Here is a 21577-nt window from a genome sequence, read left to right on the forward strand (position 1 = left end):
CCAACGGCAACTGGTAGATGGCACAGCCATCGCGATTGCGCGAGCCCCTACCAGAAATTCGTTGCGCCGCCCTTGGGGGCAAAAAACGGTGAAAGCTAACGTACGAAACCAGAGGGCAGCACACGGTGCGATCGCGCGACCCTGCCCGTGAGCAATCTCCCACAACTCATCTCTGGTAATACCATGCGGCAGTTGACGGTGGGGACTTAGCTACGTTTATCGACACTGCTCGTTTTGATGGTAAGGGAAGAACACTCGTGGCGCCCGCTTTGACTTTATCCTTCACTTACCTTATTTATTTTATCTGCTAATGATACAGGCAAAACTACAACGAGGGTGCTCGAGAGTTGAGTTATACTTTATATACAATTTTTATAAGCTACGGAAATTAATATAAAAAATAATGAATGTTCCCTAGGGAACACATAAAACCTAGATGGAAGGAGATACCCAACAACACAGCTTGACGTAGTCGGTATGACGTCAGATGTAACGTACTTTACACCTTGAATTATACTAAACCATTTAACAGATCCTAGCATGAAGAAGTAAAGTCCTTTGGTTAAGAATTAATATAAAATATTTTCAAGCGTACTTCGATCATTAAGAAATTGTAAATAAAATAAAAAACGTCTTCATTTGTTTCGTTATAAAATGTTAATACATTCTCAATATAATCTACGTTTTCCTCGCGTTTGTGCAGTCTTTAGGCTAAAGTTCGATTCACTGAAGCTAAACGATCGAATTTGGCTGGTTAATGAAAATTAACCCACCGTCAAAACGTGATGGAACGGGCAACTTGTATACGGTTGGCATAACACATTTATTATGCAGAACGTATGATTTCCGAAAACCTGCAATAGTTTTCTTCGAAAAATCATTATTCTTCAGAGTTACTTTTCGATGAAATGATTGAGAATAGGAGATGAAACCGATCTATGATCTATACGGAGATCCAACCCGCTAGTTCATGACTTCCGACTTACCATTATTCTTTCGTAGTCGAGAAAGACATTCTCTATTCCTATTAGTGCTTAAAAAAATAAAATTTTACCACGTTTGACATAATACTTTTTAAAAGATCTTGACGATTAATATCGATTACACAATTTGAGATGCTACTTAAACGGCGCAGGAAAGAATAACGACGCTAGCTCTTAACACGATAGAAATAACTTTATGTACATACAGGATATTACGACATCGATTTACAATTCTTGATTTGTACACTATATTATGTTTCCTCGCCGTATAAGTCCTGAAGTGTTCATAGATCTTTAATTTGTTGTGGCTCTTACATGCACCCGTCCAATAAATAAATAGATACCGCCGACTCGATGGCACTCGTAACGATCCGCTAAATAGTCTCATAATAAATTATTACTATCGGCGCTCTAGAACTTTATGAAAGTTGTTCCGTTTATACAATAATATATGTATACATGTATGTATATATTTATGTATATATGTATATGGCATTCCGCAAATATTACGGAAGATTTTAAGTGCAACCTAGCGACATGACGTTGTCTTTCGGCATTGTGTAGGTAAGGGTACATCTTAAAATGCAAGTGGAATGATTGTACGATTCCTAACGTGACTTCTAATCTAGGAAGTAATCACAAGAAGTTCGTTTAGCATAATCCTATGTAATACGGTAAGTCCGACCAAGACTTGTTTAGATCATTTAAGGTTTTAAAATTAAAAAAAAAAAGACTCATAAAATGTAATATTTTTGGCCACTGGTTTCCTATTTCGAGACCTTCACGAATGAGCGGACTTCACCCCTCGAGGCTCGAATTATCAGATTGTTCCCCGTCGAAAATGGTTATTATCCGTTTCATACCCTTCTCTAATTTCATTTAATGTACAGCACCTTAACGGCTATCCCTTACACAGGAATATAAACTATTGGGCGTACAAAAATACCATTCAGAACTATCGAATCTAGCGGCATGAGAATAATTCTGAACCGTATTCTGGTACCCTTAATATACACATTTCACTTTTTTATTATCTAGGAATATCAAGACTTGACGAACTAGATTCGATTGCTAGACCTGGCTCCGACATTGACTTTCCAAGATGTTGCTGATCCCAAGTTAATGGGTCCCCGTAAGTCGTTTAACCCTTTCATTAAGGCAGTCCGCTCTGCCAGACAACTCCACTGAACGCGACACGCACCGAATGGGTGCACATTGCACATCGGCAGTCTTCGATGTTTGAACTTACGTCTTCCACCTGAACAACGCCTCCTTAAGGTGAAGTGAAACCCCCCCTCAAATCAGTCGATTCGAATACAACACTTTTTTTAGGGTATTGGGCAAAACTATCCAAAACTTTGACACGTGACTCGTGATCATCCAAGAACTGTCCTGACATGTTCAAAATTTGAATTTGTCAACAAAATTTTTTAACTTCACCCAGACCTGAACCAAAATGGCGTCGAGCTATCATATTTCGATCAGTATACAATTATTGAAGGCTCTGATATAAGAAACGAAAGTGTCAGGACAATTTTATGACAATTTAGAACACTCTGGTAATCGATAAACTCGCCTTTGAACGGGCTAAAGGCAAAAAAAAGTGTCTTATGCGCTTCTACGTTAAAATGATGAAAATACGAGGTCTCGGAGGAAAAATTTAATTGACCTGGAAATCACAGATGGCGCAGGGGGTCCCTCTTCAGTCAATTAGGGCCCCAGAAAACATGAATCCAGAGGATTTCTGGCATTCCATTTCGATTTCTTTCTAATTATTGTACGAAAACGACAGGTGGAGTATGCCATTTAGTACAATACCCAAGGTAATTCAGCACAGCTGTCGATATAAATACGAACGTCGGCAACGTAGGTATTAAAAAGAATATTTTTTTACAGACGTCGATTAAATTTCTCGACGTGTTTCACTTCACCTTAAAGAAACACGCGGAAACTGTCTCACTGTCCTGGGATACCGATTACCTCAATTTACGTATTAGGACTTGTTTGGACCTTTTCCCTTCACCCTTGGCGAGACCGAGTACAGTTTCCTAATGATGGTTACCAGGTCCGTCTGGGGAAACAAATTTTCTATGATCCCCTCTAATAGTACGTATAGCAGTCTTCTGTTCAGTACGGGACGTTGGAAGAGCTCAAAAACCCTCAAAAGGCCTCGCCTCGTGGTATCACTACCGATGATATGCTTGAGCTCGTCCGAGAGACAAGAAAGTAGAGCTACCTTGGCTGCGACTCGTGTTCTATTCTTCGTCTCTGAATCCCGAGGTGGTTTTGCTTCGGCTTTAATGCCGTTTGGCCAGAAACTGTGCCTGAAAATTCAGTTTTCACAATTAGCTTTGATACTTTCCACTTGAATTAACTATTCTAATGAAATTCTTCTTAAACATGAATTTACTCTTAACATAGAAATTAAAAAATACTTTAAAGTCGTTCGAAGTTTAACCCTTTGCGTTACAATTACGAGCTAGATTCATTATGCATATAGCGTGGTTTCATAATTAAATCGAAGCGCAAGGGGTTAAAGTATTGGAAGCAAAGTGTCTGGAAACAACCAAATTTGAGTTGTAGGCATATATATAACAGTTTTTGGAGTAAAATTTTCGGCTTTCGAGACGACAATGAAAATAGGACATGGGTACTAATATATGGACGTCGTAATTATTACCTATTTTGCATATCTTTATAAAAATTAGGAAATAAGCCAGAAAGTGGGTTTTGAGAAGGTTTAAGGGGATGTCAAAGTGGCGTCAAACAGTTCTCGTTCATGAAGTTTTTCTCCAAGCTGGGTCTACCAAATCGATTCAAACTTTACAATGTGAATATGGAGACTATAAGGAAGGTCCTACAACTCGTGAGATTTCAATTTTTTTTAAATTTGTTCATAGATATTTTTTAAACTCGTTATATTTGACTCTTCGGATGCCACTTTCACATCCCCTTAAAGAGAAGATTAATCTTTTCAAATACATTCACAGACGTGATTAGAACAGTGTTCGAGTCGGAAGTACTCACTTGAATAAACGTAAGTACGTTGCTACGTTCTTCGGGCCTGTTAACAACGAGACGTACTCCACTATTCTTCTGTTAACGATATCGCCAAACATGGTGCGGATGATCTGCCTCAATAAAGTAACTATTCTCCGCCGCAGCCACTGATTTCTTACTTTCAAGTCGAACACCTCGTCCATAAGGAGCAGAATTATCCTCAGGGGAATGTTATCGTCGGACTGATAAACATACAGGTATATTAAATCAAGAAGAACCTTCCAAGTATCTATCTTGTATAAAGAAGATAGAAAGAAAACAAGGAAATCCTCAATACCTCAGCATCGATGCTAGCCCCGACTTTCACACTCTCGTAGAGCATGCTATTCTTCTTTGGGTTCCCGAAAAACCTGCTTATGTTATCCATGACTCCATCTACGGTGCTTAACATGTTATCCGGCATGGTCTTAACCGCTTGGGTAACGGTCTTGACGGACGTCTTCAAGGGATTGACCAGGGTATCGATCTAAAACAAAAAATAATACATAGGATGCGATGCAGCAAGCCTTGACTTTTGTCGAGACTTTATCCTAAACTATGCAAGGTGAACTGAAAGCACTTTCTGCTTACCGTTCTGGATATGTGACCGCCGGTTACCCCTTTGTCGTAATCCCCTTGTTCTAGAAAGGCCAGCAATAGACCTTGCAAGCCCATGTGGGATTCTACGATCACCGGCCTGGTCAACTGCCGTAGCCAGCTGTTCAACATTGTCATCCTGCATTCCAGAACGGCCCGCTCCATATTGTGAAAGGCTTTCTTCCCAGGAAAGGGGATCTTCGCGAGGGTGTAGTATTTTTCCTTGATCTTCTGCTGTAGGTCGTAAAAGTCCGAATAACGCCTGTAAATGTGCCACTTCTCCTGGTAGCCCGAGTCGTAGCTCTTGGTTACGGCGAGTGCGTAAATGCCGTAGGTTTTCCCCCGATCATTCACGATCCCCGTTTCAATGATCTGCGCGAAGATCTCGAAGCGCCCCTGCTGAAGTTTTTTGATAGCGTTCTGCTCGTTCGACAACTCGGCGATTCGATCGCTGGAGGTCGAATCCACGTAAAATGTCACGTCTTTAGGGTCGCCTATTCTCTCGACGTCAGCGCTGGCGGTCTTCTGCAACCTCCTCGGTTCCTTCAACTGGGTAGTCGAAAACGTATCGACTTCGTCAAAGATACCAACTGGATCTTTCTCCACTAAGCTGGCTAAATTGGACGTTGAGTTTGAATTGGGCCTGGCTTCTTCCCTCGAAATTCGAGATTTTGCCTCGTCTTCCTTGTAGCTCTCTGACAATTCCTCCAAGGTGTCCAGCTCGTTGCCTATGCTGGATACGCTGATGCTGTCCAGAGATTTGGCGTCGTCTTCCGACGCCGGGTCCTTCAACAGATCCAGCTCAGCCAACAGTTTCACGTAGGAGACGGATCTCTTAAAGGCAGGGAGAAACCTGTCTTCACTCTGCAATTTATCGTAGCAGCAGGCTTGCAACTCGTCGAACCAAGTCTCTTTGATGGGCTCGGTCTTTATTCTAGTTACAAGGTTTCTGACTAGCGTATCCTCCAGCTGCACCTTGGGCGACGCCTTATCACTAAGATATTGCTGATAGATTTTTACGGCGGCTTCTTTCAGGTTCTCTAAATCTGCGTTTCTCTGTTTAGAGAGACCGCCAGTTGAAGGTACGTGGTTGGCTCGCAGCTTCTGCAACTCGATGTCGGAGATCTGCTGTTCCGCGGATACTCGCCATCCGTAGATGTTTAGATAAAAGAACAGGTAGGCTTCCGCGTTTATGCAAGTCATGTAGTCGATGAAGTAACTCAGTGCGATGTTGTTCTTCAGCAACTCATCTAGTGGTATGTTGACTAATTTCTGTCCAGGAATCAGCAACCTGTTCCAGTCTGGATTAGAGCCGATCCCGTCGGCTTCTGACTCCAGTCCCTCTTGCATGCTGACAATCCTCGTTTCTAAGATCTTCTTCACGTATAGAAGGCTGTTCAGTTGCTGTTTTACCGGTAGGTCATCCTCCCCGCCGGAATCCTTCGAACGTAAATGGGCTATCTCTTTGGAAACAATGTTCTTTGTTGCCATTAATTCTTCCAGACTGTCGGTCATGCGAATTACCGTGAGGAATACGTCGCTTGGTAAACTCCCATCTTTCGTACACTGAAAGAAACCGTATGGATGAGTATCACATATAAAGTACTTTTATGTAATTTTTACATACTATACATGTTTCGTAATTATACACAATCGTGTTTAAAAAGTTTTAAAATTTGATGTCTACATCATTTTGGTGCAAATGTAGGTTATTTAAAAAACGATATAAAAAAGATGAAAAAAAAACCAAGTTCAGGAAAATGTTCAGACATACAAATTTCACGATAATAGATCGATACAACTACAGAAATAACATTAATTTGATTTGGTACACTCACCAGCCATATACACGCCTGATTGATGTAATCAGGATCAGAAAACAAGTCCAACAGTGGTCTAATTATAACATTCACAAGGAGCTCTCTTAAAATAAATCTAACGATCAAACAATCGAAATCCACCTTTGGCAACAAGAGATAGAGAAGGATCTCTGACAATTCGCCCAAAAATGTCAGTTCCTGTGCAGGACTCGTGCATACCAGGTCTCGGCAGATTAGGTTGTTCTCCATCTGTACCTCAAGATCAAAGAATATCTTCTCTAACGACTCGTCCCCTTTCTCACCGTTGGACTCGATCGGTTCGGTTAAAGATGACAAATTAGGAACGTAGAACTTTGACTGCGAATACCAGGAAATGTCAGTTTCGCTTTTGTTTCTACGATGAGTTGGAGTCTTCTTGGGAGTACCGCCTGATGTACTCGAGCTGCTGCTTCCTTTTTGCATTCTATTAGACCGAAGCTGTTTCATCTTTGCCCTTGCTTGACGGTACAATCGCATGTGCGAAGCTGCATCGTCTACGAGGCGGGTTGTTAAGTATGGTATCCAATCCACGTCTTTTACTCTGTCGGATAAAAGTAATTATGGAATTTATGACATTACTTCTTACAGCCCCTAATTTTAGTCTTTTAATAGTGCAATTAGAGTTACGATGTAAACTAATCTGCATGTGCGTACCTGTTTGCAACGTTAATGGCGATTTTCTGAGCTGTGTCTCGGACGGATTTCGGAAATTCTTCGTCATCCGTAAGAATACTGTACCATGGCTCCACATAGTCTCTTAAAACAAAATCTAAAATTTCCTAGAAATGGTTTAAATTGAGATTATAAAGTGTTATCAAAATAATAACTTTGATAGAAATTAAGAGTATTCAATGGATATACGTACTTGTAAGGATTCGTCGATAATATGACTACCAGTGACTCTTCTATCTAAAGTGAACGTCATTTTTGTTTTGGACACCTCATCAAGATACTAGAAAAGAAAGTGTTTAAGGAGAATTTCAATGTTCTTTAAATGTTATTTAATTTTTCTGAAGGATTATTAGTACCTGCCGCAATTTTTCAGTCTTCTTATGTAAGTTTTCTTTTCCGGACTTGATTTCATCTTCAAGACTCGGAGAATATTGCCTATATATACAAGTTAATAGTCTGAAAAATTAACAGAGTTTTAATATTATGTACTCACATAACAAAAATAGTTGATACAACGAGATAGACATTAACTTTACCCTAAGAGTATTATTATTAGACAGACGAGAATTTGTAAAACGGTTCCTAGGCCGAGAAGTGCACCAAATAATGTCACAACCGCACCAGCAATTGCGTACAGGGACACGTTCATCTGAAATAATACAGAATTATTAAACAATTATTTAATTTAAGATTCAACGTTATATCGTAATTACATTTAACAAAATGAATTCCATCGGTAGCCACAAATCCATAATATCATACCAAAGACCGAGGGATCCTAATTAAATGTAAGCACAAGGGCTATCAACCCGTTTACTTACATTCAATGCTATCAAGTGAAAAACATGTCACAGGATTTCAACATTACAATGCATTCGCACTCTTTATCGCTACTCTCACAAGTTAAGAAATCAATTGCCCTGCATTGGCAAAAACATCATTCACATTCATCATTTAGAATGACGTAAGGTCAAATGCACTTTATTAATCGTTAACAATAGAAACGATTCAAAATACATGCTCCTTACCTCGTCACCTTACCTTAACGGTCAACACAGCTCAGACCACATTGCTCGTTCACGATCTTCAAACGTCTTATCAAGCATTCCTTAATATAGATACTGTGCTTCAATACGCTGATTGTCCTTAAAAACCAGCAGCATCGTAGCACCAAGATACACACAACACATGCATTCGGTCTTTATCTTTAGAAAAGCTACACAGTAGCAGCAAGGGAGAATTTCCATAATCACTCGAATGACATTTTGAAGAACATGTTTGAAACGTAGATAGGCAGCTACAATGCATACCTTTTGCAGAGCTCGACGTACCGTTGCACCGAAGAAGATGCTAACGTCAAACCGAGCTGCAGCATCGGCTGCAGTAGAGTGCATCCACTCGGCATGCAGCGATGCGGGATGATCCATCGGACCTAACCTAGCATACGCACCTTTGGGTTTTCGTGCGATCAGCCACGTAGACGGTTACACGCATATTGCAGGTACACTGATAGTGACGACGATGCCTGGTCAGCTGGTTAATAGTTTATTTACATTTTTACACGAGAAGATTAACCCACTGGACAGTCTCGACATTTCTCCGGAGTCTGCGCACCTCCACGGCCAAGCGCACTATGATAGTCTACAGAACCGACGTGCACTCACTTTGCGGGATTTTCTCAAAAGCGCACCATTTTATCTCTCGAATGTGATTTCGTTACGTCTTATGACGATTTACCGGAACCATTCCAGAAACGGCCTTCGGAAATCCTGGCAAGTACGCGAAACCTTCAACTGCGCGGCAAAAAAACCGCAAAACATTTATCGTCCGGCAGAACCCTGTTTTACCGACATAGAGTTGGAGACTCTTCTTTAGAGTTACTCAACGCACCGAAATAATATTTATATAGTTTTATTTTATCTAAATATCAGTCCGTAATACAGCAATAGTTTTATTTCAATATCTTTAAAGAACGCGTAGAATTATTTAAATTCTTAATGCACCTTTCCGTCGGTACTTTATTGAGGGTTAATAATATATTGTCAAGTAGAATTCTCTATTTCGGGGTATAAGTTCCAATAATTAGCCGACAGATACCGCCATCTCTTTCCAGATTGAGTTCCCGCGGAAATTCAAAAATTCTTCCCCGCTGTAGTTAGAATTAAAATAATTTTCAGATTTGTATCATTGGGATTATACAAATAAAGATATCGAATCTGTACAATTATGAAATGTGTAATATCTTTTCCCGTTAATGTCTTTTGGCAAAGAAAGTCGAATGCCGTTAAAGCGTGCGTGAAAATAAAAATAACTCGATAATACTAAAATTCGATTTTAATATTAATAATTCGTTTTCAGATAATAGATAACTAAGTTTAACAATTACTGCGTTTATAATTGTTTTTGAGATCACTTTTTCCAACTGATAAATTACCTAAAACAGCGCACCACGTTACAGATGTTTACATTTGTATTGACGGTATTGTATTAAGAGTGATAAGACATAGTATAATTCTCATGGCATATATAACATGTTTCGGTAGAATGATTATAAAATCATTTAAGTAAAATTCAAAAAAATTTTTTTAGATCCATGATTTTTAATATTCTAATCGACTGCAGGACCATCTGATGCACCCAGTGAGAACTAAATATTTGTTCTAAAACATTTACGTTGCTCAGAGACACTAGTTCCCCTTTTTTTTTTCGAGCCCGAATGTATAATTTTCTATTTCTGATGCTTTACATTAATGAATGATTCTTCACACTTTCAATTGTTATTTTGCCTTCTATAAGTGAACAATGTGTAAAATATGTGACGAGGTTGGTTCTGGTCCGAGGTAAATAAGAAAATTTGTTCAAAAGTGGAATTTTTAGAACGCGGGGAACGGTCTCAGTATCTCTATAATCACTTTATAATCAAATTTTAGACAAATCGGCTCATGCATTAAAAAACAAAAGCATATTTGAGGAAGTAGGTTGGCACTGATCGGTAAAAATCACGTTTTATATCACCTTAGAAGCGAGTTCTGAGTGTGGTTTTCAATTTAAAAGCTGAAAAGTTGCATCGCTCTCCAAAAGATGGCAGCGCCATCTTGAACGTAACACTTGCGCGCGCGCATTTGAAACTGATAAGCGACTGCGCACAGTATTCGCAGAGTAGTCCCTCGGTTTCCGTACTTACAGGTGCTCATTTTTTCCGCCGTAGTTTTCTTGCCAATAGAAGTTTACTTTTAATGCGGTACTTAACACGTGGATATGAAAAATGAGCCCTACTTCTTATTTTACGTGTTTGTGCAAGTATTCATAAAAATAATCTATTTACTGCAATGGTGCATCGGTGAGATGTTTTAGCTTGAAACCAGCACGTGGTTTCTAAGTACTTTTCAGTTCACTCCGGAGGGAATTTTGTAGACAATGGCGAGATTCCTCGCCACAATCAAGGCTATATTAACGCGATTGGTTTTCGCCGCTCACGGTTTCATTGCGATTTGGCAAGTGACAACTTTCAAGAAAAATCCGCTCTTCTGGTACCTCAGTTGTCCTATCCTGTTATTATTCTTTGAGGGAATTTTCACTCTCACCATCAAGGAAAATCAAGAGTGGAAATGGTAAGGACTTAACTATCAATACCTCTAACGTAAATATATTCTTTCGTTTTACACTTTGCAGCAGATTTTCTAACATATGTTTCACTCAACTTGAATTATTAACATAATCTGGCTTTGTGATAATTTTGTATGGAATTATTGCATTAACACATTCGCGACCGCTGACGTGAATTCACGTCTTTTCGAATTCTATTCCTGATTGCCGCTGACGTGAATCACGTCCATAACGATACACGATACAAGTTTACGGCAACCAGTTTCAGAATTTCATTATTTTCGCCGGTACTCAGTATTTGAAACGGAAAAAATTCGCCGGTCGCGAATGTGTTAATAAATAACGGCTTGAAGATAAGTTATAATGTATTCGCTTAGTTTGAAAATGTCGCACGTTCTTAAGGAATTGGGATTATTAAGGTGATATCAAAGGGTCATTCTATATACATTACAACATACAACGTAAAAATATTTGTAAAACTTTTCGCCAAACTGGGTGCACCGAATAATTTGAAACTTTAAAACGTGATTATGGAGACCCTAAGGAAGAACGGGATTATCTTGAAATTTCATTTCTCCCAAGAAAATGTGATTTTGGTTCCGGTGTAGGGTAAGTAAAAAAAATTGTTGTTGAAAAGTGAAATTTTACGAACATCGAATTCTTCATTAGGGCCTGCATAATAATATGTTAATGTTTAAAATGAATCGGTGCACCCAGTTTGGAGAAAAGTTTTATAAATATTTTCACGTTTTGATGTACAGAATGACCCTTTCATATCACCTTAAAAGATATTCAGCAAGAGGGTGCAAAACGTGTTTCTAAATGCCAGTTTATAATTTTAAATTCTAAATTAAAAATTCTAAATATTAGATTATAATTTTAAATTCTAAATTAAAAATTCTAAGTACTAGATTATAACTGTTTATACAAGAGTTAGGATTTAAAATGAATGTCCTAGGAGTCGAAGAATTTTTCAGTGCTCGACCCCTGTTATAAAAACGGCGTCGATTATTCTTAGGGCGAGGGCTCGTTTTTGTGCGACCGTTTCACAGTAGACAGGCGGAAATTGAGCATTAGTAACCTCATATCGAGGCGAAACCTCGTCGATTCGTAAAAACCAGGTCAAATCTCGCTTTACGTCCCTTGGAGTTTTCGTTCGATAGAACAAGCGTCCCTTCTTGTGAAATTCTGAACGAAAACATTAAAAGGAAATTCACCACACCCTAGATAAACAATGTTACAATTTCTGTAAAGAAAACATTTCATGACCGTTTGGAGTATTGTGACAAATATTCTTGAGATATTAAAATGATTGGTTGAAAGCCAGCCTAGAGTCCCTTTAATAGAGGTAATATGTATTAAGGGGATATGAAAGGGTCATGCTATATATATATATATATAAAACGTAAAAATATTTATAATACTTTTCTCCAAACTGAATGCACTGAATCATTTCAAATTTTCGTACATGTTTATGAACGTCCTAAGGAAGAACGCGATACTCGTAATATTTCACGTTTCACAAAAAGTGGGATCTTGGTTTAAGTCTAGGCTAAATAAAAAAATAATATTTTTGGAATATTATATTTCACGAGCATCGCGTTCTTCCTAAGGATCACAATAATTACGTGTTAGTTTCAAATGATTTGGTACACCCAGTTTGGAGAAAAGTTTTATAAATATTTTCACGTTTAATATATACATAGAATGACTCTTTCATATCACCTTAAAGCGATGTTAAAGTGGCGTCAAAAAGGTTTCGTTTATGAAACTTTTCTCCGAATACACAGAATGACCCTTTCATATCACTTTAAGGCGATGTTAAAGTGGCGTCAAAGAGGTCTCGTTTATAAAACTTTTCTTCGAATATGTAGAACGACCTTTTCATATCACCTTAAGGCGATGTTAAAGTGGCGTCAAAGAGGCCTCGTTTATGAAACTTTTCTCCGAATACATAGAATGACCCTTTCATATCACTTTAAGGCGATGTTAAAGTGGAGTCAAAGAGGCCTCGTATATGAAACTTTTCTCCGAATATATAGAACGACCCTTTCATATCACTTTAAGGCGATGTTAAAGTGGCGTCAAAGAGGTCTCGTTTATAAAATTTTTCTTCGAACATGTAGAACGACCCTTCCATATCACCTCAAGGCTATGTTAAAGTGGAGTCAAAGAGGTCTCGTTTATGAAACTTTTCTCCGACCTGGGTGTATCGAATCGTTTTATATTTTACAACGTGAATATGGAGTCTTATAAGGAAGGTCTTGACTCCTACGAAAATTCAATTTTTAAAAATTTGTTTGCAGGTGTTTTTAACATTTTTCATAAAAAATGAAATTTCATGGGTATCAGGACCTTTCTTATTGCCTTTATATTTATATTGTAAAGTTTGAAACGACTTGATACACTCAGTTCAGAGAAAAGTTTCATAAACGATCGACCTCTTAGATGCCACTTCCGCATCCTCTTAATGTGAATTATAAGACCGTTTTAATTTCAGGTTTTGCCCATCCGTCTTCCTGTATCTCAGCAGCGTCGTTCCCGCAATTTGGCTCCTGGAATTAGACAAAGTTGAAAGAAGAATACGCGTGCGAGAACCTAACCTCAATATATCCGAGACCTTCGATTTAACGAATTTAGCTAGCGCTGACTTGAAGCATCTGGAGAGAGCTTTTGGAGTAAGTTTATCATTGCGCGTTTTACAAACATATTTGTTAATTACGCTATAAATAATGTATAACGCACACATAAACTTAAACGATGACAAATGATATATAATAATTATAACACCGATTAACCTTTTATAATATCGTCGCAGAATATTCCAAAACGTACATTGGAAATTCAAAATAGAACAAAAGGAAGACGACAATTATGTACCATATCAGCACTTAGTTCCGTATAATTTATTTATCAATTATTACTTACACGGAAAAAAAATAATTTGGCTACAATTACTACGGCAATATGGATAAAATGTTGTAATATGAATTACACAAATGATGAGACTGATCACATTAAATGGTAAATGTAATCTTGTCAATAGTTGTTGTATCTGTGAAGCTGCGCTAAAAGGTTTCAGTAGTGATAACCATTTGGAATGGTAATATTAACCATGCAGTGATGTTACAATTAGTACAACGTTATATCAACTGGTACCTCGTAATTACTTTGACTAAACAGTGAGGTAACCGTTACTTTGTACTTTTACTATGTCACTTTAGTTGCCATAATTTCCCATAGCTTATCCTATATTATAATCGACACCATGGTGAAAACACACAACACACAATTGTGAAAATCGTTGTGATAATCGATAAGCTTATCCCATATTATGCAGATGCTTATTGTTGCAGAACAACATGGTGTCGATTATCAGAATTGTCGTTTTCCTGGTCATTTTTTTCCGTATACGCATGTAATCGATGTAATTAATTATTAACGTGTCTTCCCTGATGAATTGAAACCATTCTTTTTAAACGCGTTACGTTCTAAAGGATTAACACATTCGCGACCGCTGACGTGAATTCACGTCATTGCAAATTAAATTGCAAGAATTGCAAAATAAAACACGATACAAGTTTGCGGCAACCAGTTTCAGAATTTCATTATTTTCGCCGGTACTCAATATTTAAAAGGGAAAAAATTTGCCGGTCGCTAAAGTGTTAACATTTCATAAGTTTACTAGGAGTACTTATCAATTATAAATCCCTTTGATTAATACAATTATTTCTTGTTTTCATGTTTTTAGGTGAACATCAAGTTACCCGACATCCAAATATCTACCGAGACCTGGGTGACGTTAATCGAGCAATTTTTAATGCTAATATTAATAATCGGTAGATGGATGTTACCAAAAGGAGAGTTAACTCGCGACCAGTTGAGCCAGCTGCTTTTGGTGTACATCGGAACTGCGGCTGATATAATCGAGTTTTTTGATTCCTTTAAGGAAGATAGGATAGCTCGAGAGCCGGTACTTGTGTATTTGACTCTAGGAATATGGGCATGGTCGTTGATGCAATTTACAGTCGTATTGACCGCTACGAAGTCGAGGAAATCCAGATTGTCTTCCGGAAGTGCTATCAAGAAGAAGGTGCCTACGGAAACTAGTTGCTGTAGTATCGACGTTTGGGGAATCGCTTTAAACATGGTTCTTCAGGTGAGGGGAGAAATTCTTGTCCCAAAACGATAGTCATTGCCATATCGTTAAATACAATGGGTCCTTAAGATGATATGAAAGAGTCAGCCTATATATATATCTGAGAAGCCAAATTAGAAGTGAAATTATTTTCCGAATTGGGTGTACCGATTCGTTTCAAATTTTACCACGGGAATATGGAGACCCTAAAGTAGGTCCTGAAACTCACGAAATTTCATTTTTCATGAAAAATTTCTTTACTTATCATGGACTAGAACCAACGTGGTCCGGGCACGTTTTCGATGTTTTACGCTTCTTAGAGGCTTAGAATCGAAAATGAAGAGTTTCAAGACCTAGCACGAACAATTTAGAATACCGTACAAATGAAATGTTGCAGTGTCAGATGGAGAAATCTGGAAAATACTTTCACCAACGATTGCAAGAGCTTGTCCAGGGGCTAACACGTGTTTTTAAAATAAAAATTTAGTTGCAGCTAAACGTCACAGATGGCGCCGTTTGTTCTAGACAGTCGTTAGAATAATGAATTCACGGGATTTCGATAGTTTTACGTCAATCCTTTCTCCATTACTTTATTGAAATGACATATGGAAAGCTTCAGTTCGCATAATTATCAACGCAGACTGTAAAAGACTTCAATATAAATATAAATGTCGGTAAAGTGACGCGCCAGCTTATGTTCCCACTTGAGTATTCAAAATGACATTACCGCCAAAAAGGGTATTGATGACTTTAAATGTATCGACCTCGATTAAATTTCTCATCGCGTTTCATATCATCTTAAATCGATATACCAATTGTAAAATTTCATGCGTCGCTAGCCCTTGTTTCCCTCCACCATTTAGTAAGATAAAATTTTCTTTGAAGTTTAAGCTTAATTAAAAGAAACAAACTCATTGTCCCGCGCAGAACTAACATTTTCAACAAATTTAACTTCAGTTTAAAGAAATATCTTGTCTAAGTAATCTGAACATAGGAATGTAGATAAGAAACTTTCGGGATTACTATAAGTTCATCAACGTATACTTGATTATTAACAAACGGAATGTGTGTTTGTTTAGGACGGACCGTTTCTGGCGTTCAGACTGATCCTGATAATTCATTACCAGATAGTCAGTTACATGAATATCTTCTTTACGTGCAAGAACACGCTGGTGATACTTCTGCAGCTGTACAGACTTTACGTCGTGCAAAGCGAAAGTAAAATTAAGAGGAAGGAAAAGTTGCGGAAATACGAGATGCCGAGTATAAGCATTATCTCACGGGCAGACATGTATGACGATAATAGATATAGGAAGCGTCGAGAAGTGGACAAATCGAGGAAACGCCGTCTAAAAGACTTGGAAGCGAGTTATACGGACTCCGAGGACTCTACCGAAGAGCTGGACAGATATGAGCACTCACCGAGGAATTTGGAACGAAAGAAACGGTTAATTCATAAAATAAGAAAGAACATTACATTTCATTTAGTTATTAGTACTGCTTAGATCGCCAGTTAGTACACTGGTTCCTCAATTTACGCAATCCTTTTTTCTTTTTACGCGTCCTTCTAACATGTACTAATTCATTTTTCCGTGATTTTTTTCTATGGTATCGTTCCAATTTATTACACATCAGCAACATTCTTATTTGATTACACCAATTAAGTTCTTGTAATCCTTTTTGGATGACTTGTAGTAAATGAAGTTTGTTCATACAAGTTATGAAAATAATGACTCTAAACGAGTTAACCCTTTCGTTACGAGCGCCGACTTTAGTCGGTGACAAATTCTGCTATATCGGCAAAGTATCTTTTGATTGTATTGACCCGTATTGGATTAATCATCCTAAAAGTACATTTTGAACATACGTAACACAGTTTGGCCATCGAGACGAGATGAGAAGATCAGCAATTGGGATAACTTTTATTTTCTTAAAAGTTTAATGTTAGACTTTTATTTGGAAATGTAATAATGGAATAAGAGGTTAAAACAGTTGTTATTTAATTCTTAGAAAAGTTTACTTCCGAAAGGCAGTCAAGGACGTGTATATGTTCTGTGTAAATATGTTTTTACCGTGATAGGAAGACATTCATGTCCGCCAGGACACACATCGTCTGATTTAATACATTCCTTAGGTTATAGTAATGGTTTTTCTACTTTATCTGTGTCTACTGACATTAATTTCCCCAATTTTAGACGCGCCAGACAAGACACCGGATACTCTACTTCCAGTTCCAGAAATTCTTCCAAGCTCGACAAAATCCAGAAGAAAAGAGAGAATAAGAGAAATTCCTTTCGGGGACAGGAAACCAGACGCGAACGCAACATCGAGGACGACGGACGAAGAAAAAGAGTCGATAAAGCTAGCGAGAATAGGAAAGAGAGAAAATCAGCGGAAAGTTCGAAATGCAACGCAAAGTCGAAACTCGAAAATTCCGGAAAAAGTCGCAAGGACAGGATTGAGACGGAAGATTCAACTTCTTCAGGAGAGGACGTCGATAAGAGTAAAACCGCTTCCGAGGATGATCAATCCGAATCTGACAGGAGGTAGATAATAGTTTTCACCTCCAGTGCAATCTTCAATGATTCATTTTCTTAACTGGAAACTGTTGAGTATGTTTTAAAGAGATGTTTTGGATTCAGAAACTAGGACTTTTTGGACTTATGTTTGGTTCCACTAACCTCGGTCAAAAACTAATCCTCGTTTAGAATGAGTTGCCCGTTCCTCCACATTTTAACAGCGGGTTAATTATCGATTAACCGCCGTTTAGATTAACTAGTCAAATTCGATCGCTTAGCTTCGGTTAACCCCTTAACGCACAGATTTAAAAAAAAAACCGGCCAAAGAAAATCAATTTTTTTGTATGTAAAAAAGCACTAGAACATTGTCTTGGCAAAAAAATAAAAGATTAGGGGTAAAAGAATTATTCAAAGGGGTGGCTCACCCCTTAAAAATACATTTTTTTGAAAAATTCCAAATGTATGTTTCATAATTCTTCATTCCCTACATTTTGACGGTTGTTCCATGAAAATCGGCCGAGTGCTTCTATATGAAACAGCAAACTCACTCCCTTTCACGGCCAACTTTGAAGCCTGATTTCACCCCCTAAAAGTGTTTATCCGCCGATAAAAAAAAACACGGGTCCCTTAGATTTTAGTCCTCTATAACATATTTAAAAATGAACAAAATCGGAAGGGGACACCTCAGGTACCTTCTTTGTTAGACGTTATCTTTAACCTATGGTTAGGTAGTGAATGATTTAACCGAGGTTGGTAGGACCGGGCATTAGAGCGCGAATGTACGTTAACTTGTTCATCATGTGTAATTTCAGATATAGTCGACATCGACGTCGTCAGAACAGAGATTGACAAAGAAGTCTCGGCGTTATCGCTCTTTTCTTTCTCTACAGCGGCATTCTCGTCGTGTGTATGCTTTTCATCCACGCGGGGATTAATGATGGTCTTATTTTGCTAAATAAAAGGCAACAACTTTCCTATACCAGTTACAGCAATCGGTGTTGCTCGTAAAACGGTGCCAGGAATGCGCATGAATTGTTTAAATACGACTTGACTTTTACACACCTGGAGTTTATATCAGCATATTTAAATATATTCGAATTTAGAGACTGTGCGTCCTGTTTTGACTTTACAAATCATTTTATTTAAATTACAGAACGTCTCGAGTCACATCTTAGGAGACTCTTCCGAGTATTTCTTCAACGAATTCTCGGAATGTCAAGTGAATTAAACAGTGCCATCCTTATACGTAATTCTCTCGTTCTTTCAGCCACAGGGCACTTTGTTTAGTATCCAATGTATTAATATAGTTAACAAGATCATCCTGATGAACTCCAGCAGCGGCGCAATAAAGAACTGCGGTGTCTTCGAGCAATTCTTGCAGCCATTGCGTCCCGTTTGTTGCATTTACTCTTTTTTCATCATCGGCATCTAACGGCTTCTCCAGTGTAACCTTTTGCTGCGTTTCCTCCTTAAATTTCTGATCCTTCTGATCTTTCTGATCAATCTGACATTGAGAGGAAAATGCTTCAATAATCCGAGAATCCTTCTCTTGACACACCTTCGTCAACACGGTAAAATCCGAGTTTTGTTGCTTCTCCTTAATTTCCAGCTTCCGCGAGGCTATTAACTCTTTCCATTTCTTCTGTTGTATCTTGAATTCAATGGTGGTTTCAGAAGGCCCGACAGGTTTCTTTTCACCTTCTAATTCCTCCGTGATTTCGGAGTCCTTCAGTCTCCTCGCTTTTAATTTCGGGCTTGAAAGATCAGCGGCAGAGCAATAAATGCTCTGCATTGCAGGTCGCTTTACGGAGCTTTTGTTGTATTCTGAAAGGATTCTGGCTATTTCCGAGGTCTCTTTCGTGTTCCAGAACTCGTCAGCAGGGCGTATCGATACGCATTTAAGGTCTCTAGGGTCTTTCATCTGGCAAAGAATCTGTCCTCGACCCGAGTTAGACTCACTGGTGGTAAAGACCCTGATATTGTCATGCCTTTTAGGAGATGATATAGCAGATCTAGCAACGTTAATTCCAATTGGCTTTGGAATCAATTTATCACTAAGACCCTTAATTGGTATTTTCTTGTAAATAGTGCCCTTCTTTGGCGAATTCTCGCAACTCGGATCCTGCTCCTCCGTTGGGACCAGTTTCTTGTAGACTGAGGATATCTCCATCAAGGTTTCATCGCTGATGGCGAAATCCTCCAGCTTGGTTAGGTTCAGATCGCTGCAGATTTTCCCGGGAACTTTGCTATTGTTCGTAACGACCTTCTCCGTTTTCGAGGACTGAGCAGTCCTCACCAACAATATGGTGTTCCTCGGGGAGTTCTGCAGCACTTCTTGAAGCTTCGTCTGACTTATCGGGAGGTTCTTCATCTTGGACAGCTCGCTCAGGGGCTTCCGAGAGAAAAAGTACGCGGAAGAAGCAGGAACGGCAATTTTAGAAACCTCCTGTACATTTTTCCGACTTTCTTCGGCCTTCGGAATCCCCGGATCGTTTCTTGGATTTTTCCTGGCGTCTGAACTCGGCTCATCTTTCGGATTTTCAGTTTTTATTTTCACCTTCTGCAACGTTTCTGGAGGGCCAGGAATCTCCTTGCAGTTTGTTAGTTTCATCTTTTTCTTTTCCAGCGTTAGTTCTGACTGTTTTGACGTGGATGCAAGGGACTCAATTCGTTTTTCTACGTTTTCTTTGTAGGAAGGACTGATCACTTCGGTGCAATATGCGAAGACTGAGTGCAACGTGTCGTGCATACACGTTACAAAGGACTCGTCTTCGGGGTTGGTTTCTAGATCACCTTTTTTAGTTTTGCTTCCAACTTTTCTCTTCTTCTTTTCCTCTAGCGATGTTTCTGGCTGTGGATCCACTAATACGATTTCCACTTCCGGCTGCACGACGACTTCCTGATAAGAATAGCCATCCAAGCTCGTGAAGACTCTTCCATTGTATCCAGCAGCTAATCCCACCTAAAATGATTTACATTTCGGTATTATGCCATTCATGTAAATTTTAAGTAACTGAAGGTCTTTGAAGGTAATTATTTACTACTTAAGTTTACCGACATTGCCGCTTATTATTTTTCGAAATGCACACTAAGAATTACTTTGAGTTCGTTCATTCTTGAATGTCTGGACAGTAAGATTGTATATTGATCAAGCACTGACTCTGATAAATTTCATCATTTAAATACGTATTCATGAAAAAGATAAAATTACACGACAATCTTATACAGTGTTTCTGATTAACTTTAGACATCGAGATTAACATGGTTTTAACTTTTAAAGCGAACTTCGGTTTTAACCCGATATACACTGAATATTAAATATATACATAACTAAATGGACTTAATTTTTTGTATATCTTAATAACACTTAGATGAAATAATTACTTCGGGATGAAATATCGGCCTTTCATGTATTCCATGAACTTAATTTCTTGTATATCTTAATATAACTTAAATGAAATAATTACTTCTGGATGAAATATCGGCCTTGCATGCATTCAATGAACTTAAATCCTTGTATATCTTAATAACTCTTAGATGAAATAATTACTTCGGGATGAAATATTGGCCTTTCGTGCATTCCATGAACTGGCCACTCTTTCCACTCCGTTTCGTCTCGTTTTGTGGGTGCTTGATAAGTCGCACCAACAGTGTATAATTTTCGAGTCACGGACCTCGTGTTCATGTAAGGCATGGTCGTAGATTTCGAGCGTTTACTCGCTTCCGGTATAACGAGACCTTCTCTTCTTCTCACAGAAAGTAGTCGTTGTCGCGGTCTCGGGAAGTCCTTGTCCTTCATGTCCTTCTTCGTGACCCTGACGGGATTCCTGCGGACTTCTGTGATCCTTTGGGCAAGCAAATTAAATTAAACGAAATGTTCACAATCACGAATTAAGGTGATATGAAAGGGTCATTCTATACATATAAAACGTAAAAATATTTACAAAACTTTTCGGCAAATTGGAAGTACCGAATAATTTGAAAACTTTAACACGTGATTATGGAGACCCTAAAGAAGAACGCGATGCTCGTGAAACTAGATTTTTCACAAGAAAATGTGATTCTGATTCTAGTCTAGGCTAAATAAAAGAAATCACTATAAAATGGAGTGATTAACGAAATGATTATGACACGTTGGTAAGTATATTTTATTGCTTGCTACAA

At 38.4% G+C, this 21577-nt stretch overlaps 2 protein-coding genes across 7 annotated transcripts; one reads left to right on the forward strand and one right to left on the reverse strand.

The window, feature by feature from the left end:
• Positions 1-2848: 2848 nt before the first annotated feature.
• On the reverse strand, positions 2849-8734 carry LOC105702696 (sorting nexin-13). 6 transcript variants are annotated; one of them, XM_012430457.2, is made up of 11 exons: positions 8461-8541; positions 8179-8366; positions 7687-7799; positions 7507-7606; positions 7344-7430; positions 7133-7257; positions 6458-7019; positions 4614-6185; positions 4321-4509; positions 4011-4225; positions 2849-3307 (listed from the first exon to the last, which is right to left on the reverse strand). In XM_012430457.2, exons 3-11 carry the CDS (start codon positions 7797-7799, stop codon positions 2977-2979), a joined length of 3294 nt encoding a protein of 1097 aa, XP_012285880.1. In that variant the 5' UTR covers positions 8179-8366; positions 8461-8541; the 3' UTR covers positions 2849-2976. The 6 variants fall into 6 exon arrangements, with proteins under 6 accessions (XP_012285880.1, XP_012285879.1, XP_012285877.1 ...); XM_012430456.1 differs by lacking the exons at positions 8179-8366; positions 8461-8541 and adding an exon at positions 8601-8734; XM_012430454.1 differs by lacking the exon at positions 8179-8366 and having other exon boundaries at positions 8482-8584.
• Positions 8735-10564: 1830 nt separating this feature from the next.
• On the forward strand, positions 10565-17444 carry LOC105702690 (transmembrane protein 26). The gene is made up of 5 exons (XM_012430439.2): positions 10565-10761; positions 13257-13434; positions 14508-14915; positions 15974-16341; positions 17090-17444. Exons 1-5 carry the CDS (start codon positions 10568-10570, stop codon positions 17442-17444), a joined length of 1503 nt encoding a protein of 500 aa, XP_012285862.1. The 5' UTR covers positions 10565-10567.
• Positions 17445-21577: the final 4133 nt, after the last annotated feature.

The sequence above is a fragment of the Orussus abietinus genome, unplaced genomic scaffold, assembly GCF_000612105.2.
Source record: "Orussus abietinus isolate OABI.00-Male unplaced genomic scaffold, Oabi_2.0 scaffold258, whole genome shotgun sequence".
Classification (NCBI taxonomy): domain Eukaryota; kingdom Metazoa; phylum Arthropoda; class Insecta; order Hymenoptera; family Orussidae; genus Orussus; species Orussus abietinus.

Coding starts and splice junctions, on each gene's coding strand:
- LOC105702696 (XM_012430453.1), bottom strand. CDS start 8,577: ATGGATCATCCCGCATCGCTGCATGCCGAGTGGATGCACTCTACTGCA. Junction 7,800..8,460: donor TACGTCGAGCTCTGCAAAAG/GTATGCATTGTA, acceptor GTATTATTTCAG/ATGAACGTGTCCCTGTACGC. Junction 6,186..6,457: donor ATCAGGCGTGTATATGGCTG/GTGAGTGTACCA, acceptor GGTTTCTTTCAG/TGTACGAAAGATGGGAGTTT.
- LOC105702690 (XM_012430439.2), top strand. CDS start 10,568: ATGGCGAGATTCCTCGCCACAATCAAGGCTATATTAACGCGATTGGTT. Junction 13,435..14,507: donor ATCTGGAGAGAGCTTTTGGA/GTAAGTTTATCA, acceptor TCATGTTTTTAG/GTGAACATCAAGTTACCCGA. Junction 16,342..17,089: donor AATTTGGAACGAAAGAAACG/GTTAATTCATAA, acceptor CCCCAATTTTAG/ACGCGCCAGACAAGACACCG.